This window comes from Aethalodelphis obliquidens, unplaced genomic scaffold (genome assembly GCF_003676395.1).
Source record: "Aethalodelphis obliquidens isolate GAN/ISIS:26980383/991018 unplaced genomic scaffold, ASM367639v1 scaffold83, whole genome shotgun sequence".
NCBI classification, from domain to species: Eukaryota; Metazoa; Chordata; class Mammalia; order Artiodactyla; family Delphinidae; genus Aethalodelphis; species Aethalodelphis obliquidens.
The window spans coordinates 5960927-5973068 of record NW_020838027.1 but is presented as its reverse complement, the minus strand read 5'-3'; the positions used below and the strand labels follow the sequence as shown (position 1 = coordinate 5973068).

Below are 12142 nucleotides of genomic sequence, written 5' to 3'. Positions count from 1 at the left end.
TGGGGAGGGAGGCCGACAGATGTGGGTTCAAACCTCAGCTCTGTCACTTACTTCCACTCTAACTTTTAACAGGCCTCTTTTCTCTGAGCATGCTTCTTTATTTATAAATTGGGGTTCTTACTAATACCTCCCTCAGGGTTGTTTGAAGGTCAAGTGAAGTAAGGCCCAGGCAGAGCGTGGGGCAGCGTCTGTCTCGTTGTCAGCCCAGCATATGGTCGTTGCTTTATCATCATTGCTGTTATTATTGTTAGTGCTGTGGTGAAGTCCACTCGGATGGACTTGAACTTTGCTGCTGTCGCGGCTCAACCTTTGAGCCAATGGGGAAACCTCCATTCTTATTCCCTAGCCTTGAGGAACCTTCTAGAGATGCGAGTGGAACTGGTGCTTCAACTTAAACTCTAGGCCTCTAGGGGCGGCGGGAAGGATTTGTGGCACCTGGGAGGAGGGCCTGTGGGACGAGGCTTGCGTGCGCGTGCGATTCTCGTGAGCCCTCCTGCCCGAGCGAGCGTGAGAGGGTCCTTGCCATGCACTCTGACTTGGGGATGAGGCTGGGGGCCTCTCTCCGAGCCCACTGCCCTCACAGCGGCAGTGGAAGTTGAGGAATTATTTTCCTACATCCTCGTTCCCCCAGCGCACATTAGCCGGCCCTGCTCCTTTCAGCAAAACCTGCTTTCATTTTTTTTGCCCGGGCAGACAGGTGCTCACTTTTAAAGGCACTGCTGGGGACTTCCCTGGCAGTCACATGGTTAAGACTCCACACTTCCACTGCAGGGGGCGCGGGTTCGCCCCCAGTTCGATCCCCCCGCCAAGTCCCGCATGCCATGTGGCCAAAAAAAAAAGAAAAGAAAGACACAGCCAGCTGTGCGCCACTAGCTGAGGAGCTGGGAGGGGGAACTGCACTCCGCTCTCCCGTTTACACCATCCCACTGTCCTCCTCCTCCCTACGCCTAGAATGGCATGATGGGAGGTGTCAGCGGGGCGGACACGGTGGTGGTGGCTGCAGTGTTGCTCCTGGACATCCAAATGGGACACCTGAGGTCCCTTCAACTCAGTGACCTTTGATCTCTCAGGGGCCCTGGGATGGAGGCAAGGACCATTTCCACCACTGGATGGTGAGACCAAGGCCCAGGTGGAGGGTGGGCGGGAATTCTTTCCCCCACCCCTTCCCCTCCATCTGCTCCCAGCCTCACCCCTCCGCCCTGCCCCGCTGCCAGCGTGCACGGGGTTTGCAGTGTGGCTTTTGGGGTTGTCTCCTTCCTGCAGCCCTGCTCTGAATGTGTAGAGACTGGTGGCCGTCCTAGCCTCGTATTCTCCTGGAATATGTTTGGTTCGTTCCCTTGTTCCCTGCCCCGCTGAGCGATGGGCTCCAGAGCCCACCCCTCCTCTTTAATACCGGGGGGCTCTCCTGAGGTGTAGGGATTGGGGTGTAGGTGGCAGCCAGTCTGGACAAGAGCTGGCGGCACCGTATTTCCCTCCTGGACTGAACAGTCAGTGCGTCCTGGCCCTGCACATGCTCTTGCTGCTGGGCCCCGGCTGGGATCCCAGCTCTGGAACCAAGGCTGGAGTTTGAGCCGTGCTCACTAGGGCTTCTGATCCACCTGGGCTGCCGTCTCTGTGTCTGGCTCTGTGACTATTTTCTTTTCTCTCCGAGTTTCGCATCCTCTCTGCCCAGTTCAGACCGGTCACAGGTGGCTTCCCGCCCTTTCTCTTTGCTCTCAAGCAGTCAAGCACGTCACCTCCGATCAGTTTCTCTGCCTCCCCTTGTGCCCAGAACAGAGAGAGGCAGCACACTGTCTGTGGCCGGATCTTTCACCGCCTCTGCGCCTGGCTCTCAGCTCTACCTCTGAGCCTGTGGCGCAGAGGCGGGGTCTGGGAGGGAGACTGCGTGCCCTCGACTCTGGGCCACACGTCATGTCACGCATGACGTGTCTTGAGTCGGGCTACATCTCAGAGCCCGTCGGACATTCAGCGAGGCAGGCAGTCCTTCCGTTCATCTCTGAAAAGGACTTACAAGTGAGAAAAGCAATGAGAGGAAATAGGTGGTAAGAGAGCAGAGTGCCTTTCAACAGGGCCCAGCCGGCCTCTGGGCCATGAGTCTCGTGGACGCTGCTTGAAGTTAACTAATGACTGCCGTCGAGGTGTGGGGTGTGCACGCAGGGATGAGTAGGCCCCGTGGCCAGCCCTGCCAGGAGCTCCCAGCTTGCAGAGGGGGACAGGCTGGGGGGACAGCGCTGTGTTGGGAGTGAGGACTGGAGCAGGCCCCGGGGGGGCCCCAGGAAGGGGCAAGGTCATCCCCACGTGCTGCCCACGCACTCAGGAACATCCGTTCCTCACGGCTCTCGTTGGGAGTCTGTTCCGAGAGTGCAGGCCCAGAGCAGATCGCTTAGTGAAAGCCTCTGTGGGAGAGACTCCCGGGGAAACTAGAAGGAATGATGGGGTATTGGGCACCTTCTGCCTTGAGCTGGTTTAGTTTAAAATCTGAGTCCTTCACTTCCACTACGGCTGCCTGTGCCCCGCCCGGGGTGCTTGGCAGTTAGCCTCCGGGGGGCGGGGGACAGGCCCTGCTGACCCGGCGGCCCTGCCCTGCCCCCACCACAGCTGGAGCTGGCCACGGCCAAGAATGACATGAACCGGCACCTGCACGAGTACATGGAGATGTGCAGCATGAAGCGGGGCCTGGACGTGCAGATGGAGACCTGCCGCCGGCTCATCACCCAGTCCGGGGACCGGTAAGGGCCCCCCGGGCACAGGCGGGAGGGGACAGTACCCAGCGCCCCTCACTGGGGAGCCCTGAGACCCTCCGGCAGTGACTCAGGCCCGTCTTGCCGTGGGGCTGCCCGTTGGAGATCGCCTGGTCTGCTCGCCCCAGCCCGGCAGCTCCCTCCCCCTCGGCAGTTGTCCATTCGTGGTTGGACTGCCGAAACCTCCCGATGCGGTTCCCCTGGTTAGAAAGGCAGCTAAAGACTGACAGGGAGCACAAGGGGCAGACTTTTATCTAAAGTCAGCGCCACAATTTGTGCCTTTGACCCTGCGTAAGTTTTTAAAAATCGCAAAACTACTTCATAGACGTGAAGCTGGGGCCACAGAGCCGGTGCCCTCCGGCTCCGGCGGCGTCTCATACTGTGACCTCAGATACTTCTGAACTCAGCCTCTCCGGGTCCCCAAGTTAAAGTGGGGACCGTTTCTTACCCCCTTCCCCCCTCCCTTGCCCTGCATCCGCCCTTGCCCTGTGGTCCTCCTGCCCTGCCTGAGATGCTGCCTGCCAGGGGATCAGGCCAGGGGCGGCGGGCGTGCCGGCCTTGTCAGGACTCCTCCCGCCCCGAGGTTACAGCTGATGCTCTTTTCTAGAAAGTCTCCTGCTTTCACTGCGGCCCCGCTTAGCGACCTGCCGCCCCCGCCGCCACCAAGCGAGGCTGAGGACTCCGATCGCGATGTCTCATCCGACGGCGCCGTGAGATAGGGGCCTCCTCGGCCCGCTGGGACTCGCCGAGGCAGGGGGCTGGGTGGTTCCCAGAAGGGAACGCGTTTGTCCTGCAGCACCGAGCCCGGCCCCGGCCACGGGGTGCTCCTCCCCAGCCTCCCCCCTTGGTCCTTGGCCTCTCTAGGGGTCTGGGGTGTCTGGAGCAAGGCTTGGCCTGCCCTTCCCGGGCGACCCCCTGCACAGCCGGCTCCCCTGCCTTCCTGCGTGGGTGAATGCTACTTCCCATCTTTAACACACTGCCCGAGCGCTCGTGGCCCCTCACCTCCCCACTGAGTAAGGAACATGATGGATTGTCCTTCCTGCCGTCCCTGTGGCCTCAAGCCAGCTGGCCGTCTTGATTCTGTACTGGTGCTAACTGGCGTGGGCACTGGTATGAGGGGGATTAGGCTGGACGTTCTGTGGCTCGTGCACCAGAGAGGGCTTCCCTCCGTGTCACAAGCGGAGGGAGCGGGCCTGGGCAGGGCGCTCTGGAGTGCTCACGGCCAGCACGGCCGACAGCAGTGACGTGGCTGTGAGCCTTCCCTGGTGGAGGTGCCGCGCGTCGCAGGGGCCCTAGTGCGTCCGGTGCCGGCGGCTTCTGGGTCTGACCGGGTGCGGCGTCAGTGTCGTGGAGGGAGACAGAAGCCCCTGCTTGTTTCCCAGTCACCGCCCGGTGACAGAAAGGTGAAGCTGTGTGTGGGGGGGCGTGTGTGTGCACATGAGCATGTATGGGCGCATGTGCCCTCAGGGTCCCAGTTTCTTCAAGCATCAGCTGCAGGTGTGTCTCCTCCGTGTCTGTCACACACTGAGACCAACCGGCTGAGTGAGATGTCCTGGACTCGGAAAAGCTTGGTGAACCGGGGCTACGAGACGGAGGGTCCCTCGTCGTCGCCGCCTGAGGCGGGCTGGGCTGAGCCGATGTTTGTGTGGAATCTAATGACAATGAAACTGGCGACTGTTTATTGAACACGTCTGTGTCACTGTTTCCAGCACTTTCTGGTCTGGTGGTGGTTATGCAGTCCTCTGCACAGAGTGCAGAGTTATCACTTTAAAAACATGCAGGTGCAGGGTAGGTGCGGAGATTGTAAGTAACCTGCCCAAGGTAACGGTGCCTCGAGTGGCACGGCCGCAGCCTCAGCCCTGGTTCCCGGCACCAGCTCTGTGCTTCTACCGCCAAAGCCACGTGCATCCACAGGTGACAGATGACATGGGAGCAAAGCCATCCCCACCCTTCCCATGGACCAGCCTACTGTAACCCCTCCGGTGACACTAGGGCACCCACCCAGCTGCACTGCTGGTGATCACCGGGGCACTGAGACTTGCAGCCACTGGGCAGAGCTGGGGTCTGCACCCGGCAGGCTGGCCGTGCTCCATGCTGCTGCAGAGGTCAACCAACTGGTCAGAGGCCAGGCACACTCTGCCCTGACTTCCTGTGCCAGTGTCACCCTCGGGGAGCTGCAGACAGAACGGCATCTGGATACGTGGAGCCAGGCCATTCCTGGGCTCAGCCACAGCCATCTGGAGCACAGCGAGTCCCCAAGGCACCCAAAGGCCTCAGAGAGGAATCAAGGTGACCTGAGGACACGTGGCTCTTCAGGGGAGCAGTGTCCGCCCTGGGGCGGGGCTCCTGCCTGGTTGGGTGGTCTCAGCAAGATGTAGTTCTCCTTGGCCCCAGCCCAGCTCCCGTCCCCTTTATCCTAGACCCTGGAGCAAGACAGAACAGTAGCCTGGGTGCAGTGTACTTTATTGATGGTACATGACAAGGTAGGGCTCCCTAAGCCCCTCCTCCTCCCCTTCCTCAGGGGGTCTGGGATGGAAACCGCATGGAGGTCGGGAGATTCTCAAGTGTGTTGGAGGACGGAGTTGGGGCAAGGACTCCCCAGCAGCGGAGGACCTCTCTCTTCCTCTTGTGTTCCTGCTGGGGCTGGTGGTCCAGGGACTCTTACTCCTTGGAGGCCATGTGGACCATGAGGTCCACCACCCTGTTGCTGTAGCCAAATTCATTGTCGTACCTGGAAGAAGAGGGAGTTAAGGGTTGTTTTCCCGAGTCGGCCGCCAGGGGGCAGCAGACTCAGTCCCACTCTGGCGCACCAACTCCCACACCACCCCAGCCACACACCAGGAAATGAGCTTGACAAAGTGGTCGTTGAGGGCGATGCCAGCCCCAGCATCGAAGGTAGAAGAGTGGGTGTCACTGTTGAAGTCACAGGAGACAACCTAGGGAGGGAGAGGGCCAAGAATAGAACCCAGTCTTGCTCACTGGGGCCACGTGGACACCAAGTTCCCTGACCCGTCAGTACCTGGTCCTCAGTGTAGCCCAGGATGCCCTTGAGGGGCCCTTCGGACGCTTGCTTCACCACCTTCTTGATGTCCTCGTATTTGGCCTGAGGACGTAAACACAGGCGGTCATTCAAGCTCCAGTCTTGCAAGCCCCAGCCCACCAAGGCTGCTCCAGCTGGAACTTACAGGTTTCTCCAGGCGGCAGGTCAGATCCACGACGGACACGTTGGGGGTGGGGACGCGGAAAGCCATGCCAGTGAGCTTCCTGTAGACACAAGGAAGCAGAGTCGGCACCAGGCGTCCCGGATCCCCGGGTTCCCAGGGCAGAAAAGCAGCAGCGAGTCTCACCCGTTCAGCTCAGGGATGACCTTGCCCACAGCCTTGGCAGCACCAGTGGAAGCAGGGATGATGTTCTGGGCAGCGCCTCGGCCATCACGCCACAGCTTCCCAGAGGGGCCATCCACGGTCTTCTGGGTGGCAGTGATGGCATGGACCGTCGTCTGGAGACAGGAGGGGGCGTGAAGGCCCTGCCTAGTGCTCACCATGCCACCCCTTCCCCCTCCCTCCTACTGGGGGAAGAAGTGACCTGAGCAGATCCCTTGGAACCCCGGATGCCCCTCAGCCCCTCAGCCCCACAGCCCAGGGCCATGCTCTGGGAGGGAGAAGGGTCCCACCCTGGGTGTGGACTGAATGTGCCCTGGCAAGCCCCGCATCACTCATACCATGAGTCCCTCCACGATGCCGAAGTGGTCATGGATGACCTTGGCCAGCGGGGCCAAGCAGTTGGTGGTGCAGGAGGCATTGCTGGAAAGAGAGAGGCAGGTCAGGGGCACGCCCCTCGCGTAACACGCAGCGCGATCTGCCCACTTCTCCGCATGCTCACCTGACGATCTTGAGGTGGTTGTCATACTTCTCATGGTTCACGCCCATGACGAACATGGGGGCATCGGCGGAAGGGGCAGAGATGATGACCCTCTTGGCTCCACCCTTCAAGTGAGCCTGCGGCAGAGGAGCACTTACAAACCCAGGCTCCCCCTTCCCGGCCTAGGTCCGCCCCACCCAATCTTCCTGGCACACCAAAGCCCGGGGTCCCCTCCTCTCCCGCCTCCCTGTGGCTCACCCCGGCCTTCTCCATGGTGGTGAAGACGCCGGTGGACTCCACCACGTACTCAGCGCCAGCATCACCCCATTTGATGTTGGCGGGATCTCGCCTACAAGGGAAGACAGGACAAAGCTCAGGGCCATGGGCTGCCACGGACCCAAGGAAGTCACCCCATTCCAGCACCTCCTCCAAGGCAAACTTCTTCCTGTTCCGTCTCCCACACTTACTCCTGGAAGATGGTGATGGCCTTTCCATTGACGACAAGCTTCCCGTTCTCAGCCTTGACTGTGCCATGGAACTTGCCGTGGGTGGAATCATACTGGAACATGTAGACCTGGGGGGACGAGGGAGGGCATCAGGGGGCCGCGCCTCAGCCGGGCTCTGCTCCCCGCCACCGGCACGGGTGGCACTCACCATGTAGTGAAGGTCAATGAAGGGGTCATTGATGGCGACAATGTCCACTTTGCCAGAGTTAAAAGCAGCCCTGGTGACCAGGCGCCCAATACGGCCAAATCTGAGGGGGACAACAGGTGAGAAGGCATGAGAAGGGAGGAGAGAGTCCTCCTGGGTATGCAAGCAGCCCCAGGCCCACTCACCCTCTTTCAGAGGGAAGAGGATGCCACTTTGCTACCACCAGAAAAGTCCCAGGAGAGCTCACTTCACCTTCCTAAGCAACTCTGCCAGGCCAGCCTGGCTTCCCAGCACGGCCACAAAGTGAAGGCTCACATCCTGCCCAAGAGGTGATTAGGCTCAAAGACTTGCCCACCCATCTGAAATCTGTTGAGGAGCGACAGGGTAGGGTGGTGCGCTGCTGCTGCCACCTACAGTCTGGGCACGTGACAGGCACATGGCACTCATCTGACTGTAAATGCTTGTTCCTGCCTGGCCCAGCTTCGGGCTACACCCTCTAGAGAGCAAAGACCTGTACACTCAGCATCACCAAGCTCAAAGGGCAAGAGCAAAGGTCAGAAGTGAACTGGCCAGGGGAAACCCACCCCCCCTTCCCCAAGTCCCTCCTACAAAAGGGAAAGAGGGAAAAGGAATGGTTTCTCAACCCCTAATCCCAGCACTCTGATTTGCTTAGTACTTGTCCTTCCTAGCTCTTTCCCAAAAACCAGGAGTGGGAGCAACAGACGTTTGGGTGTGGGGAGGGCAGGGGGAGGAGGTGGAAAAGAGCAGAAGCCCAGGACCCCAGCTGCAGAAAGGTCAGGCAGCTATATTTAACCCCAGCTTAGGGTGGAGTGGGGATCTGGTTTCTGGAAGACGGGATGGGGAGAAGGGCAGGATGCCTGAGGCTCACAGACACCTAATCCCTCCTGGTGACCTTTACAGCCTGGCCCTTAGGGTTGGGTCACCTCTACGCATGGATGGAAGAAATAAGCTTCGAGGAGAGCCGCTGTGAAGACAGGGGCTGCAGCTCCGGGAGCCATTTTGTGGTGGAAAATTTCTAAGTACCCATGACTCAGCTCCCCCAGCATGGCGCCAAGCCACGGCTACCACACCTCTACGGAAAAAGGAAAGGAAAAAAACCCCAACATAACACAAGACCACCCCCATAAACCCACGTTTTTGATTCATCAGATAACCATCTAGGAAAAGCGTCCTATCATCCCTGGGGGGAAATGTGGCTAGCGGTTTAAGGGATGGTCAGAGTTGAGGTCTAGTTGAACAAGAACGGGAAAGCGTGGCCTCACCTGGCTCAAGGGATAAAGGCGACTCCACCCCACGAGACAGGGGTAGGAGGGTCAGTTATAGGCAAGGAAGGAGGAAGGCTGAAGGGCTAAGGAAGGTTTCCTAACGGGCGGTTCATTCATTTCCTTCCTAGTTGCAACATGGCGGCTGGTTACCGCAGATGACCAACAGCCCCCACCCCCCCGCCCCCAGCTGGTTCTGCGCGCAGCTGTGCCTCCTGCATCCCGGGGCTGCGCCCGGCCGGGGGCACGGGCTGCAGGTGGGGGACCGGCTCCTCCCCAGCACGTGACCGCGAAGGGCGCGAAATGAAAGAAAGGGCCCGAGCTGGAAGATTAGAGGATGGGTCCACATCAAGAATCGGAGACTCCTGGGTATCTGCCGCAGGCGGAGTGGAAGGCTCCGCAGAGGCGGAGTTAACAGGAGGCGCAACAGCCGGGGATGGGGGACACGAGGACTTGCGAGGGCCTCCTCCAGGTCTGAGCACCGACCTTGAGCTCTCCTTGGGGGGCGGTACGACCACCCCCATCCAGGTCTCCCACGCGCTGGCAGAGACCCGGTAGGGCAAGACCCACAGACGCAATTCGGTGGGGAGCGCAGGACTTACTGCCCCACCCCGCGCCACCCCGCAACTCACCCGTTCACTCCGACCTTCACCATCTTGTCTCCGGGACGCAGCTGCAGACAGAGGGAGGTGAGCATTAGAACGCGCGGCGAAGCGGTTGGAGTCCGGCGCTGCCCTCCCCGCCCCTCCCCCAGGCCTCCATCCCGGACCTGCGCTTCCGCACGTCCTTCCTCCCGCCCCTGCAATGCGGGGGCCCCGCGACCCGGACCCCGGCCTCCTCAGCCGCACCCCCGGCTCGCGCACACCCCTTGTCCCTTTCGGGGCCATCCCCGAGCCCTTTGTGGACCCTCTCCGCCAGGCTTTACCTGGCACTGCACACAACACACGGCTGCCTGTCGAACGGGTAGGAGCAGAGAGCGCAGGGGAAGGCTGCAGCCGGAATTTATAGGGCAGGGGAGGGGCGGGGGCGTGGTGACGCAGGCCCGCCTAGCCCAGTCCCAGCCCCCGGGTGCGGAGGCTTGAGCTACGTGCGCCCGTAAAGTCGCGAGTAGTCGGCTCCCCGCTTCTTTTGGACCAGCCTGGTTCTTCAAATGTGCAGGCACCGCGCGTGTGGGCTGAGGGAGAGGGGGAGGGGACCGAGACTGGCCCAAAGGAGGAGGGGACCGGTGATGGTGCTTGGCGGGGATTGGGGGCGGGGGGTTACTGCGGGATTCTGTGGACTCGGGGCCGTGGGCCCTGGTGAGAACTGAGGGATGCTGCACGGATGTAACGGGAGAACTTGGGGAGCCGGTTAGATAGGGAATTGGACCCGGAGCCAGGGACGGCTCGCGGCTGCAGGGTCCCCCTTCCTCCTCCTCCCCGCCCCCGCTCCCCTACTTTCAAAGGCTGAGAGGCGGGAAGGCTGAGGAACTTCTCGAGGCTCTTCGGTAGTGACACTGGAACAGCAGAGGAAAAGGCTCGGGAGGGGCCTCCCGCAGGACCCTGCCCAGTCCTCCTTCCCCCTCCCCCTCCCCCCCTCCAACGGCCCGGATTCTGGGCCGGGGGCCGGGGGCCGGGGCTGGGCCCTGGGCTGTGGGGGCCTGGAGAGGAAGGAGGCTCCGGAGGAGGCATGAGGGGGAGGGGTCTGCACTGAAGGTCACGATGTCCTGCGGCGCAGGCAGCCTGGAGACCTGAGAATCGAGGCAGACAAACCAGGCCCTGTGCGCACCAGCTGCTCTCCCCTAGGCCCGGGCTGGGGCCCCGGGGCGGGATAGCATCGCTGCTGGGGGCTGGCCCGGTAGAGGGCCGGAGGCCTCCCACAAATTCTCTCCTGGGAAGCCTGAGGGCTGTGCCGCCCCGGCTGGAAGACAATGCCTCTTTCACCCTGTCCAGCCCGTCCAGCCCTGGGCCGAGAGCAGGACGCTAGGGCGGAAGTCCCTCCCCATCCTGGGACGTGCAGGCCAGCCCTGCAGCCAGGGCCTCCCCTTCACTGGCTGCGTCCAGGGGATGTTGGGGGCAGGGTGAGGAGTCCAGAAGAGGAAAAATATTGGGAGGTCTTGGGCATATGGTGGGAACAGGCCCCCAGCCCCTTCCCACACGTGATGTGGAGGAAGGGATCCATTCCTCTCCAAGACCCGTCAGTCAGAAGCTGGCACTGTGCTGGGTTTGTAAGCTGAGGATGGAGGAAGGGCTGGTTCTGAGGACTTGAAGGGTTGAGGATTTAGAGGGGGGTGGGGTGGGATGGACATTGCCCATCAGCAGGTGCTGGGGGACAGAACTGGGGCCTCTTTGCTGGCCCAGCGTAACCTGAGACCAGCCCCCTTTTCCAGCTGAAAAGCCTGTGGCTAAGTTTAGCCCCGCACGGCGACAACCTTTGCTTAAAAGGCAGAGAGCACTGCCCTGCGCCCCGACTCCAGCCCGTCCCTTGCCTTTCTGGGACTGCCCTCCCTCTTGGGGCCCCAGACCCAAGGCTGGCTGTGGCTGGCAGCCATCTGCATGGCCCATGGCCAGACTTCTGCAGGAGCAGGAAGAGCAGGGCCACGGGGCAGCTAATGGTGGGGGAGGCGGGAAGCGCCGCACTGAGGGGTCTGCTGGGTAAGTGGAGGGGAGACGCCACCTCCTCAGGCTCCACCAGGACGGCAGCGCCTTCCCTGACAAGGGCCTTAGGAGCCCCTCCACCCTACTGTGCTACCCAAAGCACGTCCCCCTTTGCCACGTGCTTGTCATTTCTCATTACTGTCCTTTGCTGAAAAGGGAGCTCAGTGCTCCGAGAGCACGACTGACTGATGCAGTGTGCTGTTGTCATGACAGCAAAGACACCACTGTAGCCATGACAGCAGCCTCACTGCCTCCAGTTCAGGTGATTCAGCAGAGAGGAACTGGGGAGTAGGAGGGGGTGGACGGGGCCTGCATCTGAGGGGCTGACTTGCTGCAGACCCTGTAACGTGGTGAGGAATCCCTGGGAGACAGTCCCCAGAGACACTGTCTAGAGCTGACGGGGAATCATGACCTGATCTCCCATCAGCCTGGCCAGGTCAGTCACCTGTCTTTAGAGATGGGGTCAGGGGCACGAGTCGGGGTGAGGGCAGGACAGAAGCCAGCCCTTGCTGGAGAGGAGGGTTTCTCAACTTCAGCTTCACTGACATTTTGGGCCGGAGCATTTTCTGTGGTGGGATCTGTCCTGTGCATTGTAGGATGTTTAGCAACATCCCTGGCCTCAGCCCCCTAGCTGCTGGTAGCACCCCTCCCTGCTGGGTTGTGACCACAAAAATAGTCTCTAGATGTTGCCAACTGTCCCCTGCAGGGCAAAATTGCCCCCAGATTGAGAAGTGCGGATCTGGAGTCTAGACGCTGCCTAATTCTGCACAGCGGAGCAATCCTGCCACGCGTGCAGGGTGGGGAGGTCGAGAGGGAAAGATGAGGCACTGAGGGGGCGTGAAACTCAGCAGATGCTGGACGGGCCCCAGACTCCTGGGCTCATCATCTTCTGGATCAATAACCCTCTATCTGCTGCCTGCCTCTGGGCTAACGAGAAAGGTGAAACAAAGATGAGCTTAGGAAAAACCTC

At 60.9% G+C, this 12142-nt stretch overlaps 2 protein-coding genes across 2 annotated transcripts in view; one reads left to right on the top strand and one right to left on the bottom strand.

The window, feature by feature from the left end:
- Positions 1–3788, top strand: part of IFFO1 (intermediate filament family orphan 1) — a 10235-nt gene extending 6447 nt beyond the window's left edge. The window contains exons 6-7 of the mRNA XM_027093186.1: positions 2569–2729; positions 3349–3788. Coding sequence (XP_026948987.1) covers positions 2569–2729; positions 3349–3460 — 273 coding nt within the window. The 3' untranslated portion in view covers positions 3461–3788. The remainder of the gene's footprint in view (positions 1–2568; positions 2730–3348) is intronic.
- A 1399-nt stretch (positions 3789–5187) lies between these two features.
- Positions 5188–9546, bottom strand: GAPDH (glyceraldehyde-3-phosphate dehydrogenase). Its single transcript, XM_027093223.1, has 12 exons — positions 9462–9546; positions 9169–9209; positions 7257–7356; positions 7070–7176; positions 6861–6951; positions 6624–6739; positions 6463–6544; positions 6089–6240; positions 5927–6005; positions 5761–5844; positions 5580–5677; positions 5188–5472 (listed from the first exon to the last, which is right to left on the bottom strand). The coding sequence occupies exons 2-12, from the start codon at positions 9189–9191 to the stop codon at positions 5403–5405; spliced, it is 1002 nt and encodes a 333-aa protein (XP_026949024.1). The 5' UTR covers positions 9192–9209; positions 9462–9546; the 3' UTR covers positions 5188–5402.
- Positions 9547–12142: the final 2596 nt, after the last annotated feature.

Excerpts from the sequence above, each read along its gene's own strand:
- GAPDH (XM_027093223.1), bottom strand. The coding sequence starts at position 9,191 with ATGGTGAAGGTCGGAGTGAACGG. Across the intron at positions 7,357-9,168 it reads GTGAAGGTCGGAGTGAACGG|ATTTGGCCGTATTGGGCGCC; the intron begins GTGAGTTGCGGG and ends TGTCCCCCTCAG. Across the intron at positions 6,740-6,860 it reads CCACCATGGAGAAGGCCGGG|GCTCACTTGAAGGGTGGAGC; the intron begins GTGAGCCACAGG and ends CCTCTGCCGCAG.